This window comes from Ictalurus punctatus, chromosome 24 (assembly GCF_001660625.3).
Source record: "Ictalurus punctatus breed USDA103 chromosome 24, Coco_2.0, whole genome shotgun sequence".
NCBI lineage: Eukaryota > Metazoa > Chordata > Actinopteri > Siluriformes > Ictaluridae > Ictalurus > Ictalurus punctatus.
In genome coordinates, this window is record NC_030439.2 from 7,786,899 (window position 1) to 7,803,093 (window position 16,195).

At 39.9% G+C, this 16,195-nt stretch overlaps 2 protein-coding genes and 1 long non-coding RNA gene across 5 annotated transcripts in view; all 3 read left to right on the plus strand.

The window, feature by feature from the left end:
* ints1 (integrator complex subunit 1) overlaps positions 1-287 on the plus strand; it is a 32,944-nt gene extending 32,657 nt beyond the window's left edge. For all 3 annotated transcript variants that reach the window (XM_017454658.3, XM_017454659.3, XM_017454660.3), the window contains one exon: positions 65-287. In XM_017454658.3, coding sequence (XP_017310147.1) covers positions 65-180 — 116 coding nt within the window. In that variant the 3' untranslated portion in view covers positions 181-287. The remainder of the gene's footprint in view (positions 1-64) is intronic.
* An 83-nt stretch (positions 288-370) lies between these two features.
* On the plus strand, positions 371-5,607 carry LOC128629059 (uncharacterized). The gene is made up of 3 exons (XR_008393378.1): positions 371-1,701; positions 1,822-1,942; positions 4,650-5,607. It is a non-coding gene; the product is annotated as an uncharacterized LOC128629059 (long non-coding RNA).
* A 3,450-nt stretch (positions 5,608-9,057) lies between these two features.
* On the plus strand, positions 9,058-13,017 carry si:dkey-43p13.5 (paired mesoderm homeobox protein 2). The gene is made up of 3 exons (XM_047150387.2): positions 9,058-10,915; positions 11,365-11,522; positions 12,288-13,017. The coding sequence occupies exons 1-3, from the start codon at positions 10,684-10,686 to the stop codon at positions 12,648-12,650; spliced, it is 753 nt and encodes a 250-aa protein (XP_047006343.1). The 5' UTR covers positions 9,058-10,683; the 3' UTR covers positions 12,651-13,017.
* The last annotated feature ends 3,178 nt before the right edge of the window (positions 13,018-16,195 follow it).

The following is a 16,195-nucleotide window of genomic DNA, read 5'->3' on the forward strand; positions in this document are numbered from 1 at the left end:
ACAAAATCCTGGAGGTATTTTGGTATTTTCATGTTCCCCCCCTCTTCTTCTTCTTCTTTTCTAGAGCACGCTGGCATTCTGCTCCACAAGGCCTTCCTAGTGGGCATCTATGGCCAGATAGACACCAGCTCTGTAATCGCAGAGTCCATGAAGGTCCTGCACATGGAGGCTACAACATAGGCCTCCAGTTTTACTTTGTTATTCTAAACACACTTTGATTTGAGAATCTTGTGATTTTTAGCTGCCTTAAATGTGAAGGTCCTGCTAAATCGTTTACCAAAAAAAGACTAACATCAATGCATTCGAAAATATTGTCTTATTGTATATTATAAATGATTGTGTTTCATTGCCCCCCCCCCCCCCCCCCCCCCCCCCACGTCAGAATTTCTTTGTAGAGTACTTTGAAGAATAATAAAAAAAAGATGTCTGAAAAAGTTCTCAGTTTTTCTGCGTGTTTGCAGACATGCCGATTGTTTTCAGAGATCATATTTTCAGCATCTCATTTATGGGATCATGGTTTATTTCAGTCTATTGTTTGTGGAACAGCACAGAAGGGCAGTGAAGTCCTAGTGAATGCTTACAAATGAGTCACGCTAAGTTTTCTTGGCTCTCCCCCATACTTGCGTCCCTGACGAAATTTCTGCTATGCTACACTGCTCTAATGGAAGCCAATTTGCCATGAAAGTGTGAGTTGTTTTCGACTGGTGTCACTTCATCTGAGACACCTCTTTGTCTGTTTGAAGGGAAGTGGATGAAGATCATGCTGGTGAGCTCAGGTTATACGCAGCTATATGAACCATGTCTGTAATTGATTATACACTCTATATATGCTCCCTTCAGCAAATGAGACCAACTTATAGGGGCTTTTTAGCAGGAAGGCTGAGTGGCTGAGGCGGTGTTTGTTGACAATGGGGCACTCTAATGTGCAATGCAGCATGAATGGGATGGAAAAGTGTGACGTGCCCGTACCATACCAGCAACTTCGGATACCGATGAAAGCTGAGCCCTCTCCCTCACTGAGCTCCACATATATCCTCCATCTTGCGCATATTCTCTGCTCTCCTTTTAGCTTGTCATAAGTGACTAAGGAATTTGAGGAAAATCTTATGTCATAAACGAATCACACATACTGTCAGGAGTAGAACATACTCTGGATTACTTGCTAGGGGAATGTGAAACTTTCCAGGTGTCTAACATTACAGCTAGTTGACCTTTTGATCTTTTGACATTTTAATGGCAAACAAATCAAATCTTAATTCATCGTATCACTTTCACTTATTTTATTACCGCACGCCAAAATACCGTACTCTGATCAACCATAACATTTAATCCGCCTGCCTTATATTGTGTAAGTCCCCCTTAGGCCGCCAAAACAGCTCGGACCCGTCGAGGCATGGACTCCACAAGACCTCTGAAGGTGTGCAGTGGTATCTGGCACCAAGAGGCTAGCAGCAGATCCATTAATTAGTGAGGTGGGGCGTCCATGGATCGGACTTGTTTGTCCAGCACGTCCCACAGATGCTCGATCTTACTGAGATCCGGGGAATTTGGAGGCCGAGTCAACACCTTGAACTCTGTCATGTTCTTCAAACCCTTCCTGAACCAATTGTTGCAGGCCGCATTATTCCGCTGAAAGAGGCCACTGCTGTTAGGGAATACTGTTGCCATGAAGAGGTGTACTTGTTCTGCAACAATGTCTAGGTAGGTGGTACGTGTCAAAGTAACATGCGCTTTCAGCGGTGGACCCCATACACCGCAAGCCGTGATGCACTGTGTTTCTATCAGAGCCAGCATTAACTTTATCTGCAATTTGTACTACAGTAGCTCTTCTGAGGGATCGGAACAGACGGGCTAGCCTTCTCTTCCCATGCACATCAGGGAGCCCTGGACACCCCTGACCCAGTCGACAGTTCACTGGTTGTCCTTCCTTGGATCACTTTTGGTAAGTATTAACCACTGCATACCAGGAACCCCCCACAAGACCTGCTGTTTTGGAGATGCTCTGACCCAGTGGTCTAACCATCACAATTTGGCTCTTATAAAAGTCGTTCAGATCTTTACGCTTGCCCATTTTTCCTGCTTCCAACACATCAACTTCGAGAACTGACTGTTCACTTGCTGCGTGATAAATATATCCCACCCCCTGACAGTGTAATGAGATAATCAATGTTATTCTCTTCACCTGTCAGTGGGTTTAATGTTCTGGCTCATTCACATCTAAGGGCAATTTGGAATAGCCAGTCCACCTACTGGCATGTTTTTGAAGGTTGGAGGAAACCGGAGAACGTCGAAGAAACCCACGCAGACAAAGCGAGAACATGCAAAACTTCACACAAACAGTAACCCGAGCTCAGGATTGCGGACCCTGGAGCTGTGAGGCCGCAAAGCTTCCCGCTAGATTACAGTGAAAGACAAGTAAGTTTTAATGTGATGCCAAATCAGGACTGATCTCAGCGGCGAGAGCAGTACACGGCTTTTCAACACCGCTCCTTGCTTCTTTTTGCCAAAATTATTAGCATTCCATTGAGGCATACCTTTACACTGTGTGAAATGTGAGCTTACACAGAAATTTTCATTCTAATTTGTACCAGACCATCTGAGTGGCTCGTTGCAATTACTCCTGTTTTTCTAACTCCTTCAGAGATGATGGCTTTAGTTCTTCTAAATCATTTCTCTAGACGATGAAGTGCTTGATCTGCCTTAATTGCACCTGTAAGGTGTTGCATAGCAAGTCTGTTGTTTTGGGGTTTTTTTCGACAGCTTTTAGGAGCTGGGTTTCAGCAGCTTGGCCCAGATGGCTTTTCTTGCCCGGGCCATTTTCTCCACAGGCTGCCTGGCACTGGGGCGGAACGGAGCTGAGTGACAGTTCTGCTTGGGTGGGGAAGTGTTATTGAAGACTCTGTGATGATTCACTGACACACTGCTTTTTCCCCTGACAGATCTGTGATTACTCAGTAAAAGCAGCTGCTCAGACATTGGTGTTCCACAAAGAGACTTGGGGCATAATGATAACTGAGCCTTAAGTGGATTTGGATTTAGTGTCCATATTATGCAGAGTAGCACTGATTGCTGGGAAATAGGAATGTGTGTTATTACAGTTAATAGCTAGGGCCATCATTAAAAGCAGAGTTTGGGGGGAAATTGGGAACATTTCACATCGTTTATGTAATTTTTTATGCAGTTAGAACTTGATGGCCAAATTCTGTAGCTGGGTCACTCTGTGAAAACTGCAGTTAAACTGTGACATGGTAAAATTCCAGAAAAAGGAATTTTGAAGACTGCTCCCATCCTTACCACCAGACGTAATGCCATATGGGACGAAAGATAACATCTCTACTCAAACATGAGTTACGAAGCATCACATTTACTGCGTTGAGCATGTAAAAAGGATGTGAAAATAACAAAGAATTTTATTTTGGGAATTTTTTGGGGAATTTTAAAATGGGAAAACATTTGCCAAGTCAGTAAATAACTAACAGAAGTTTGAAAATAATCAACAATTCGGATCTCAAGATCTGCTCGATTGAACATTTCAAGATATTTCAAGTAGTCTATTTTCAATCCAATCAAAAAGAAGGATTCGGGATTTTCTTGAGTACAGAGTGCATCACTAGGAAGTTAAAGTAAGGCCATATCAGTTATTATAGTTTTTATGATAACATAGGTGCTATAGCTATATATGTATATATGTGTATAATATATATATATATATATATATGTATATATGTGTATAATATGTATATGTGTGTGTGTGTGTGTGTGTGTGTGTGTGTGTGTGTGTGTGTGTGTGTGTATATATATGTATATGTATATATATATGGTTGATTAATCGTAAATTTTTTATTTTTAAATACCATACGTTGTGCTTGACTGACTGACAGAGGAACACTGTTGTTATTAATAGAAACCTTAGTTTTTATTAAGACAGTTTGAACATAACCCATGCAGACTCCGACAGTTACATTCACAACCACTTTTAAAACACCTCGCTCACAAAACGTTCTGAACAACCATTCCCATGGATAACTATTAGGTAGACTCTGTACTAAAATACAAAGACTTTTGTTACAGGAAAGGGTGGGAATTAAAGCAAAAAGGAATGACTATTAGGTAAGGTGAGAACCGTCACTATTCCCGACACTAATCAGTGGGGAGAGTTTAGAGGACATTGTGTTTTTACAGCAGTTAGGAACATTGAAATGATCTTATGTAAATCTCAAGGTGTAATATTTTACATTAATCATGCTATTTAACAATATTTACTGCAATGTGACGTTTTATTGCCAATGGTTTATATACATTTGAATGGCTGCAGTTGTCATGGAGTGGCATGCTGGAACAAGACTAGTGTACATACAGGTAATTCAAGCTGAAAACCTGGGCTCAGCTTGAGATGGATGAAAAGAAATGACCCCTTTTCCTTCCCCTTTCGAGTCAGTAAACGACTTAACGAGTTAAGGAATGACATTTGAAACAAGTCTGTGTCTAAAACGAAAAGAAAAAGTCCCACATTTGTGGAAAGTAGAAAAGTCTGTACAAGTGTAAACAAGTTCCACCTCTAGAACCATTCATTTTAATGAATGAAAGCTCTAGACTACTCGTGTCTTCTTCAACAGTTTTTTTTTTTTTTTTTTTTTTTTTTTTTTTAGGGGGACAGTCCATGATGTGCTGCTACCTGCCTGGTGCACACCTGTCGGCTCTGTCTTCTCCTCAATAGCACCTTCACCTTAGATCATCTCCTCTTCCTTTACGCATGACTGGTGCCTAGCTATAGCATAGAAAAAGGTGAACGCCGAGTGCCTCTTCCCTTTTCCTCTGGTGCTTTGAAGTATAAAGTGTGATTGCCGTTGGATTGCAAATGCTTTCCTTGAAGGCTTTGACATGAAAAAGCAGCCCGGGCTCTCTGGTTTAGCCCAGCGCCAATGATCCGGGACTAAAGCAATCAGCCCTGATGACTATAAGGAGATACAATTACCACAGGGAGAGAGTGAAGACGTACGGAATCCACTAAACACTATCGCAATGCCAAGTTTGTCTTACATCTTTCGCTTGAAGTCTGGTTGTTTTTATGTTTTTTTGTTTTTTTAATATATGTAATTGAATTGAAAATCAATTTGGTGATCCATTAAACAGCTTCATTACAGTGTCCTCAGACTAACCTGGAAATCAGTACAATGTTCATTTTGGTGTAAACCAAGACAGAGCAAAAGTTTAGCTGACTCCAAAACGGTCATGTGACCCGTGGACATATTTCTAATTCTCCTCAATGGCTGAAATGATAAATCATCCTTTCTCACGTCCCTTAAACTTTTGATTTTTATCAGAGCTTTCACTTTTGTTTGCCTGTAACAATTTAAAACACGCTTTCCCATGACTCAAACTAGGGGTCATGTCATCTTCTGCCTGTACATGCATACTGTTTGCTTAAATGTCACTCATGGTGATGAGTATTAATGGTTTTATGCATGGCTAGAACCCTGTGTCATTTGGATCATGTGCTGGCACATCTAGCCTGGAATCTGACAGCCTGTACATGGGCACAACTGGAAGAACATGAAGATCATCATCCATCCATCTTCTATACCGTTTATCCTTTTCAGGGTCACGGGGAAACCATCTTCTATACCATCTTCTATCCATCCATCTTCTATACCATTTATCCTTTTCAGGGTCACGGGGAAACCTGGAACCTATCCCAGGAAGCATCGGGCACAAGGCGAGGTACACGCTGGAGAGGGTGCCAATCCATTGCAGGGCACAATCACTCACACACCCATTCATACTCTTCATACGGGGAGAACATGCAAACTCTGCACACACAGGGCCACGGTGGGAATCGAACCCCCAACCCTGGAGGTGTGAGGCGAACGTGCTAACCACTAAGCCACCGTGCGCCCCTGAAGATCATAATGAAGCACTTAATTGGATCAGATTCCGCAGAAAAGTCCATAATAAAGGAAAAATAAAAGTCGTGTTTGTTTTATAGTAAGCAGAGAAGTGCTGATTTCCTCAGCTCTCCGTTCCTTCCGTATTGCATCTCAGCCCTGCTGTGTAAGCCTGCACCAAACAGTCAGGCGATAATGCATGAATCATTTCCTAGCGCTGCAGAAAGCAATTAGCCCTTCGAAATTACGATCCGGCTTCGCAAATAGATCAATCAAGAGAATCCGTGCCGCACTCCGATGCAGCCGCGAGCTCATTCGAGTTCGGTTAATGGTGCCATGAATGGAAGAGCATAACAAATAGCGTGGCGTGGTTTGCTGTTGCCGAACCATTTAGGACGGCTATTTACCATCTTATAGTTTGATGATTTGCTTTAATTGTGATTTTGTATTAAAAACAAGCGAGATTAGCCTGAGCGGAATTTATATAGGCCAGAACATGTTTGCTTGTTCTCGGTTTCAAAGCGGCTTGCGTGCAGGTATCATAGCAGGGGTCATATTGTGGAACACCAAAGCGCTACTCTGTGCGTTCTAATGTGCCTTTGATACATAAATTGTTCTGGATTCTGATTGGACTTGTTTTTCTAGTGGCTTCCATGGTTGGGAAATGGCTTCCATTGCTAACAGCCAGTCTGGTTTTCACTCACACTTCAATGGGTGTTTTAGTGTGAGGGCTGAAGAACAAACATTACAATATAAGGAGTCTTGAAATTCCACTGTTTACCTAGTGACCAGAGCACTAACACACAACTGATCCTTCTATCTCCCACACACACACACTGTTTATTTAACCTCCCTTACAGCCAGTAACCTGACAGGCCATGCTATTGTATTGTATACATGTAGGCCTAGTAGTTCCTGATATCACTAAGGAATGCTGGAGAGTTCATGTTTGCATTCTACACGTATACTTGAATCATCTGATCAAAGAATTGTCGTGACATTGTACAGTACTGAAACGTCCATCCCAGCAAGTGTGATTCAATTCCAGCTGTTAACGCTAGTGCAGAGAGAATATTCGGCATCCGGCCAGGTGTGGAGAGATGTCTCGCCCTCGTTGCTGTTTGTGGCCCAGTGACTTTTGTTTGTTCTGACCAGCTGTGCTCTGATCAAAGCCTGGTGCAGTTAGCACAGAGCTCTGTTGACAGCTCGGCGTATTCTCCAAGCTCTGATCTGATCAGCCAGAGGTGTCTGTGAGGTAATAGGTTTTCAGTGGATTAATTGACACACCTGTGTTTGGTTCCCCAACAAGCAATCACAGCGCACTCATCGCCTGTCCGTCAACGCCTGCCATGCAGCTGTGTCGAAAGGATCGCAATTCCTCTTTGAATAACAGCGACGATGTAAACTCGGATATCTGTGCAAGCTTCCTGTAGTGTTTTTTTTATTTTTTTTTATTTATTTTTTTTTTAAAAACCAGTAGTTACTCGATTGTTTTTGACCACTTTTTTTAATGGACCTATGTTAACTTGAAAATGTTAAACTTTTAGCTTTTAGCTGTGCTAGCATTGAGCTTAGTTTAATGCTAGCCGGATATGGGGTTGATTAGCTCAACTATGGAAAAAATACTTACTTTTTAAAGTAGTTGATGTGTCTACACTGCAAAAATAAATAAATAATACAATTATTTAACAATAACTAGCAGTCGTCCCCGCGACCCGATTGTGGATGGATGGAACTAGCAGCCGTATTGAATAGATCCATATATAGCTGCAAAAAACAACATCTTAGCAAGTGAAAATATTTTGAATATAAACAAATTTATTGAGTATTTCGTATTATAAGAATCCAATAAACCAAATATAAGATCGTTAAACCTAAGCCTAACTCTTATTGGCAGATTATTGCTTCTTTCTTAAAAACAAATTCTTAAAATTAGCAAAACTAAAATTAGCAAAGATCGGTTCAAGCTTGAAATGTCTAGAAATCTGCTATTTGATTTATTGTAATCTGATAATAGGAAATACTAAATAAATATGACTAGATTCAAGATATTTTCTGTTGCTAAAATGGACAGTATATGGTAGTATTGAGCCACTCAAAATGGCTGCTCGTTATTTGCACGACCTACTGTAAGCATACAGAATGTTCCCAGATTAACTAGTTTATAAACGCAGCTGGATTATTAGACTAATAGTAGTTATTAATAATCTAACTGATAATGGTGCAGCTAGGAAGCTGGCTGTCAAGAGCTTACAGCTAATAAAGTGGCATAAAACTAATAAACAAATAATTTCCAACATATTCATTTTGATTCTGAATGTTCTATCATTTGGGAATAAAAAAAATGCTTTTCCCTTGCTTCATGACATGAAGTGTATGTAATAACATCAAAATCAACCTGTTGGAGCACAGATCAGGAAATGCCAAACTTAAATGGCTGTAGTTCAAGAATCCTTGTCACTGCATGCATAATAGTGCTCTTCAAAGTGTCATCTAAGCGAAAACATTCATTAAAAAGAAAAAAAAAAGAAGTTAGAGACAGATAACTTTACAATTACAGTTTAGAATTTAATAATTACAGTGCAATGTGTTGTACTTCTTTTCTATATAAATAAATGGAAGAATATGTTTGTGACTGTATGCTATATATTTACAGCTATGAGCTCCTGTTTTGTCTAGCAGGTTTTGATTTGTTCCCTTGACACAAATTAGGAAATTAGAGTCGCTAATAGATAGAAATGGTAAAACAGTGGTCCTGTGTTGAAGCGGAAGTTCTAGAACTTTCGATTGATGTGTTTTTTGGCAAGATTTAATAAGTATACTTTGGATACTTTATGCTGTAAGTGACAGTAAACATACAGTAGAAAGGGGTCACTGATGACGACATGCGACAAGACAGGTTAACTGAAATATTACAACAGAAGAAATAATCGAAGAATAATGATAGTCTTTATTATTCACATATACATTACAGCACAGTGAAATACTTTTCTTCGCATACCACAGCGTGTCAGGAAGCTGGGGTCAGAGTGCATGGTCAGCCATGATACAGCGCCCCTGGAGGGTCAGGGGCCTTGCTCAAGGGCCCAACAGTGGCAGCTTGGCAGTGTTGGGACTTGAACCCAGTAACCCAGAGCCTTAACTGCCAAGCCACCACTGCCCCAGTGTGGAGTGTGGAATTGTATCAAATAAGCGACGAATTTACAGCTTTTGAGTCAAATTTTCTCACCTGTGTTGGAATTCCTTCACATGGGTGATCCAGCCTTGGCTGTGAAAACCGTTGTTTTCTTCTGTGACACAAGTATCGTTTGTGTCCTCATCCCAGCCTTGAGCTTTTCCACTCGTTTTGGACAGGTGATCTTTCTCTGCTTTGATTAAGATCGCCCACTCAGACAGTTCCTGAATCAAAGCTGTCGGGTGGAATCTTTTCCATTTAGTGACACAATTCCCATCCGCTCAGACAAATCTCGCGTTTTCAGACCGAGTCGCTTTGTAAATTTCATTTTTGAGTCGCATCCGATTATAGAAACTCATCAGCACCTTCCCCGAGGGCAGTCTCCCTTTTTTTTTCCAGTTGCGTAGAGGGGCAAATGAGTGAGATGCAAACAGCCATATGCCGTAAACGGGCTAGTAAATGAATGTCAATTATGTGGGCCAATTAGGATGATGTGTTTAATGTGTAAACAGAAGCTGTTTGTGCTTCTGCAGAAGATGTTTATCTAAAGCTCGGGGTCCTTACTGAAAGCTTCTCAGCTGCCAACTCCTGATCCTTTTGTTTTTAATTTAAAATCAGTGTGCGTTTTAAGACTCATAGAAAGTGCAGTATGCAGAACCAGACAAAAAGCCTGCTGAGTGGCTACATGAAGGCGAGTCAAATGAAAAGTGGACTGGTTTTTGTGTATCGCAAAAAGTGTATTATTTTTATTATTATTATTTTTTAAATGTCTACGTAATCTCCATTTTGTTCAGCGTTCCAGTGCGTAACAAGTGTCTGGATTCCTCTAGAAGAAAAAAACAATTCAAATCTAATTAATGTCACATTAAAAAAAAAAAAAAAAAGTTTTCATGTATGAGTTCACATAGCAGGAACTGTGCTTTTTTTTTTTTCTTTCCTTCACCTTCATTTCTCTTTACACTCCAGTGCCTTGTGTCTGCTTTGTCACATTAATAGATAACACAGAAGCTGACTAATGCCTGAACTTGTCTGAAGAAGGCTATATAATAAAAACAAGACCTCTGCAAATGGAGTATTGCTGGGCCTCTCTATTTCACATGAAGGAATTAGGTGTCATGATGAACCACTGATGAAGAGGGATGTTCTCAGAGTCTGGTCTTAAATGAAGCATAGGGTGAACTCCTGTCTCCATGACGGGATGTTTTTCCTTCAAACCAAGCCCTGTTCAAGACGCATTAGTGGTCACAGGTGAGTCATGTGACCAGGCAAGAAGGTGGGGCGCCTATGAAAGTGGTTAACATCTGACTCGGGTGACTTTTCTTTAGGCTGGAGAAGAGCACAGATCATTTCTTGGTCCATCCTACTGGAAGCGTCCACAGATCTCAGGATGTTTTTTTTTTTTTTTTTTGTGAGACTGAAATGATCATTTTAAATATTTAACAGCTTCATTTTATATTTTAATTTGCTATTTGTACTCCAGGAAGACCTGCATTCCAAAAACTCATCATCACTCATCATCGATTGAGGCACATCCTACACCTATCTCACTTGACTTTCAAACATCTACAGCTCTGGCCTGTTCTGGACTGTGACCGAAGTGTGGATCTTCTCTAGTGGATCATCATGTTCAGCTCTGGGCAGCTACTCTCTTCTCTGAGTCCTGCTGTTCTGCACTCGCCAGCGACTCAGTTCTTCCCTGCCTTTCCTAGCAGGCTGGGCCATCCTCAGCTCTTGATCCCTGCTCCACTGCTCAGCTACGAGTTCCTGCGCACATACCTACAGCCCGAGCCTTGTAAACAAGCTCTGCTCCTGGCCTCACAGGCATCTTCCGTGGTCCGACTTTCCAGTGACACAGGTAAGCGTCGTCAAAAGTTTTGTTTATTAAGACTGTACAGTATTGACAGACCACATTTTCTTTAAATTATTGCCTGTCATAACAAAACAAACACCTCCTTCAATACGAAAACGTATGTTAAAGGACAAAATGTTGTCTTTTGGCCAGTGAAGCAGCAAAATAGATTGTCTTGTGTTGCTTATTTAGGCAATGTATTTTTAATAATGTACATGTAATTCACAGTATGAGAGGTAATTTGAGGATGATGGCCTATTCTCTGATAATAGCCATCCTTGGCATTTAATGGGACTTGAATGTTTACAAAGGATCAGCTAACAGCTTGTAACTAACAATCAATTACGCGGCTTCGCCAGAGAGAGCTTAATGAATGCAGCGCTAATTAGCCAATCCAGAGCTGTTAGTTCCCCCGTCAGCCGCTGGCATCCACCTAATTGGCCACATGCTTCCAGATGAGCTTCGGCCCGCCAAGCAGCGGCGTGCTCGTGCCAACTACAGCAGCTGGCAGCTGGAAGAGCTGGAGAAGGCCTTCAAGAGCACGCACTACCCTGACGTGTTCATGCGCGAGGCCCTGGCACTCCGACTGGACTTAATCGAGGCTAGAGTTCAGGTATGATCTCTTTAGAATGGCTTTATGTTATTGATGATCACTGACCCTTATGGTCAGGCATTTCAAACTACATTGTGTATGTCGGCTGTTCACCGTATCAGTCATGGAGAGCTACTCCATGATCGATATGGTACTATTGCACATTCTTTCTTCTATTATCTTTTATAGGGTTTGGTAATTAGCTGATCATTTTGATCACTTCTTAAAATTGGAGCCGAGAATCCATATCTGTTTATACTAGAGAGGGCACGATACCAGCAAAAAATGCCGGCGGATTTCAGAGAAAGCACATGGGATATCAGATCCTGTAGGAAATGGCAAAGATTGGAATTATATTTATGGAACTGGAAATCTTTACATATCACGCGACTTTAATGGTTTTCGCAGGGCACAGTCGCACACGAATTCATACACCCACTCACACACTACGGAAAATTTTGGAAACACAAATCAGCCTACAATGCAGGTCTTTGGACTGGGGGAGGAAACTGGAATACACAGAGGAAACCCCCAGAGGACGGGGAGAACATGCAGGGAGGCGGGATTCAAACCCCCAACCCTGGAGGTGCGAGGCAAACTTGCTAACCACTAATCTTCGTAAAAAAAAAACATTAAGGGATGAGTCTGGGTGTCCGCTGATATTCAAGATTTCCATATCAGATAAGAAACAGTGGTATCCTGCCACTTATCTCTAGTTTACACGTGTGGTAAATATTAATGCACTGATGATTCCCGCGCCTCACGCTATGCGTCTGTATGGTACAGGTGTGGTTCCAGAATCGTAGGGCGAAGATGCGCAGACAGATGAAACTTCAAGGCCAGAGTGGAGACCTGTGTAGGAACGACAGTGAGGCCAGAAAACCAGCACCATCCAGGAGGAGCACAGAGACAGACAGCGACCAGGTGCCATGCTGGAACAGCAAACAGGAGAGGAGCGCTGGACACAGACTGCACCAGGGGTCCAGACAGCAGGCAGGATCACCAGAAAGCAGTCCAGAGGAATTCCGCTTCTGCAGCATTGCCAAACTGAGGGCCAAAGCCAGGGATTACGAAGCCGAGATCCACAGCACTGCAGCCAAGGACGATAAGAAGTGGTGCTTAAAAGCACACGTGTCCAAAAGTGACTGATGAAGGTCTGGGTTCCCAAACTCCACTGTGAACTGGGAATATCTGAATACCTAGTGATGCTAGTTTATTTATTGTCACCTCATGATTACACAAGTTGAGGATGATGCTTTTAAGTAATTCTTTATTTTAGCCTGGTATTTCTGTTGTATTAATATACAGTATGTGAATATTTTCCACAGCTCTTGTCAATCTCTATCATCACCAAGATATTGATACCAAATATGAACATTACCGTTCCTGTTATGTAATAATATTCACTTCACATTACTTTCCCGAGACTTGATCGTTATATTTTTATATAGACTAATACTGAGCATTTACACTGTAATTCAAATTGTATTATTAAACAGTGCGATATTAATCATGATCACGGTTGTGATAATGTCTCTCCTCGCTGGATTGGTGTGGGGGGGGGGGGGGACGGGACGTTTCGAGCTAAGAAAAGGCAAATGTTAAGTGTTTTGTCTGATGAGGAAACGAATGATGATCTCATCAATGGCTTCACCTTTAGTCAGCTATCCTGTTTCAGGAGAGAGAGAGAGAGAGAGAGAGAGAATGTCTGCAAGCTGCCACAAGCTTGTTGCGAACACAATGGGGATGGTTGAAAAATGAATGCCCTCTCCTTGACAGAAGTGCTCAGTGAACATCACATTTGTAAACCTGCTCGTCATGCTTTTCTCCTTCTTCCCCTTTCATGCCGTGCCTAGGTGTTACCTACAGAACAATTTAATGTCTTCCAAAAATAATTACAGGCACTTATTTAGTTTCATTTGACCCTAATATGCGCTCAAAGCCTTAACTGATATATATATATATATATACTGACTCTTAGGAAGTGTGCTACTGAGAGATCAGGGTTATGCTGTAAGGCTCACTGTGATGTAAGAACACCCTCTTCTGGTCTTGGATACATCTGCAGAGGCATTTTATTTATTTTTTAGTATTTTTAGTAAAAAGCATGCTTGTTGAAATTTCAAAATATACAGCACAGTGTGTCCCAAAAGTCTCCATACATAGGGGAAATAAACACTTTTTAGCAAAAATGTCCTCCAAACTGTTTCGTACTTGGTGTCTATATACATTATATATATATATATATATATATATATATATATATATATATATATATATATATATATATATATATATATATATATATATATATATATTTATATTTATATTTATATATATTTATATTTATATTTATATATATTTATATTTATATTTATATTTATATATATTTATATTTATATTTATATTTATATTTATATTTATATTTATATTTATATATATATATATATATATATATATATAAAAGCACATCACACACGACACTGCTGCCAAATTTATTCAGAAAGACTGGATGTGTTGCGGACCGACCGAGAAGAAGTGGATGTCCGTGAACATGTCCACGAACATCCACTGATGAAGGCACAACAGATCTGGTGCTGGCAAACATAGTCCTCTATATATGGAGACTTTTGGAACACCCTGTAGTATATTCATTATGACAAATCAACTTTTGAATAGATAAAAGCCAGGAGAGCTACATTTGCTTGCTTTTAATGTTCACAGGGATTTTTAATAAGCTGTTGTTGTTTTGAATGCCTGAAAATATTATAAATCACAGATTTTTATAGAAAATGTAACTGCAGATCGATTTCATTTCCATTGACCATTCATTATAAACAGCAATAACATGTGTGTTAATGTGTTCATATTTAGTACTGTGATCAAAGCAAAAAGATGGATACATTTATAAGCCATATGGAAACATCACATCACTACAAACTATTTTAAAAAATATAAATGTGAAGCTGTGGAATAGATTAAAAATAACTTTTCTGGAAGCAAAAATGGATTTTGCTGTTTTATGACCTAAATGGTCAAAATAGTTACCTTAAAAGTACTTCTTGAACTTATAAATAAATAAATAAATAAATAAATAATCAAGTAAGGAGTAAATTAATTCCGGGCATGTTGTTTAAAATAATCAATGGGATGGCATTATCTGTTACCACTACAGCTAAGTATTTTCCAATCACACCACACCCCTAAGGGTTGCATTCCTCCTACACTACAACGATATGCCAAAGACTGCGATTTTTTTTGTATGAAATCATACTTTTTAATCCATATATTGTGAAATATCTGTACAGCAAGTTAGTTCTTGTTATCACTAACATCTTAACAGCTATAAACAGTTATTCCTTCTCCTTGCCTCTTTTTTGCTCCCTTCTGAAGTTAATAATACAGTCTGTCACATTACCAAAAAACTACAAAGACTCTCCTGTCATGTGCTGGAAAACCTAAAGGAACAGCTGTTACAATGCGCTGACACTGGAGACTCCTTACAAACATTTCCTCACTCAAAACTTCAAGACAATAACACACATTTGTTGTTGTTGTTGTTTTCTTTCATCTGTTTACCTAGAGGGTTCTGAAAGTTGATATGTAAATGGTTGCTACAAAAAAAGATGACATATTGCAACGAGTACATTAATATAAACTCTGACACATTGTCCTAAATATTGAGACTTACTACCAAGTGTTTCGCTTTACTACATTATTAAAATGTGTCACCTGTAGTTTTCTGCCAGAAGCATGTTCTGAGAGATTACGCATTAATGAAATCGAAAATCCAGCACAAAATATTTGGCTACAATTATGGCAATGGTAATGGTTATAATGGGAATTGTGTTGGTTTGAATGGAAACTGCATTGGGGCATTTGGCTACAAATATTTTGTAGGTCGGTTTGAACAAAAAATAGAATGAATCTAGAACACCAGCACTATTGTCAGAGGCGTGGTGTTATAGAAAATTCTTCAGTCAGATTCAAGAATTCAACAGCTTTATACATGATATACAGTACATAAGTAAGGATTATATAAAAGTGAAAACTGAAACCGTTACTACAGAAGAGTGAGCGACATCATGAGCGGCCATGGCAAATGGTACATTGTTCATGATCATAACCTCTTCATTAAAATATGAAAGCTCGCAATATGAAGATGAAAAGTAAGAAGGGAAGACGATTTCAACGGATGCACCTTTAATTAATTAATTTAATTAATACAATATGAGTGTTCAATAACTACCCAGATAGCAGACCAGCACTGAATCAACACCGAATCAACACTGAATCAATGTTAATGCATCAACCAAACTGTCATTGAATCATTGTCGAAATGTTGAAATTAGGGTTTCTATTGTTTTTCTTTTCTTTTTTTTTTTTCCAGCCAGGTGTGCTGTTATAGGAAACTAATCAACAACAAGGTGCTGTGATACCGCCTGACATGTAGGTAAATGTACTGATATAGAATTTTCTTTATAGAGATGGATTGTGCTTATTTTTATATCTAAACCTTGCTGGAAAAGAAAATAATAAAAACCCTCATAGAATTCTGTAATGGTTTTAATGGTTATAATGGGAATTGTATTGGTTTTAATACACTTAACTGTATTGGTCCCTTTTGGTCTACTGGTAATCTATTGCCTTCTATTGGTGGCACGTTATGTCTAGTGGATACCATTAAGCACCGG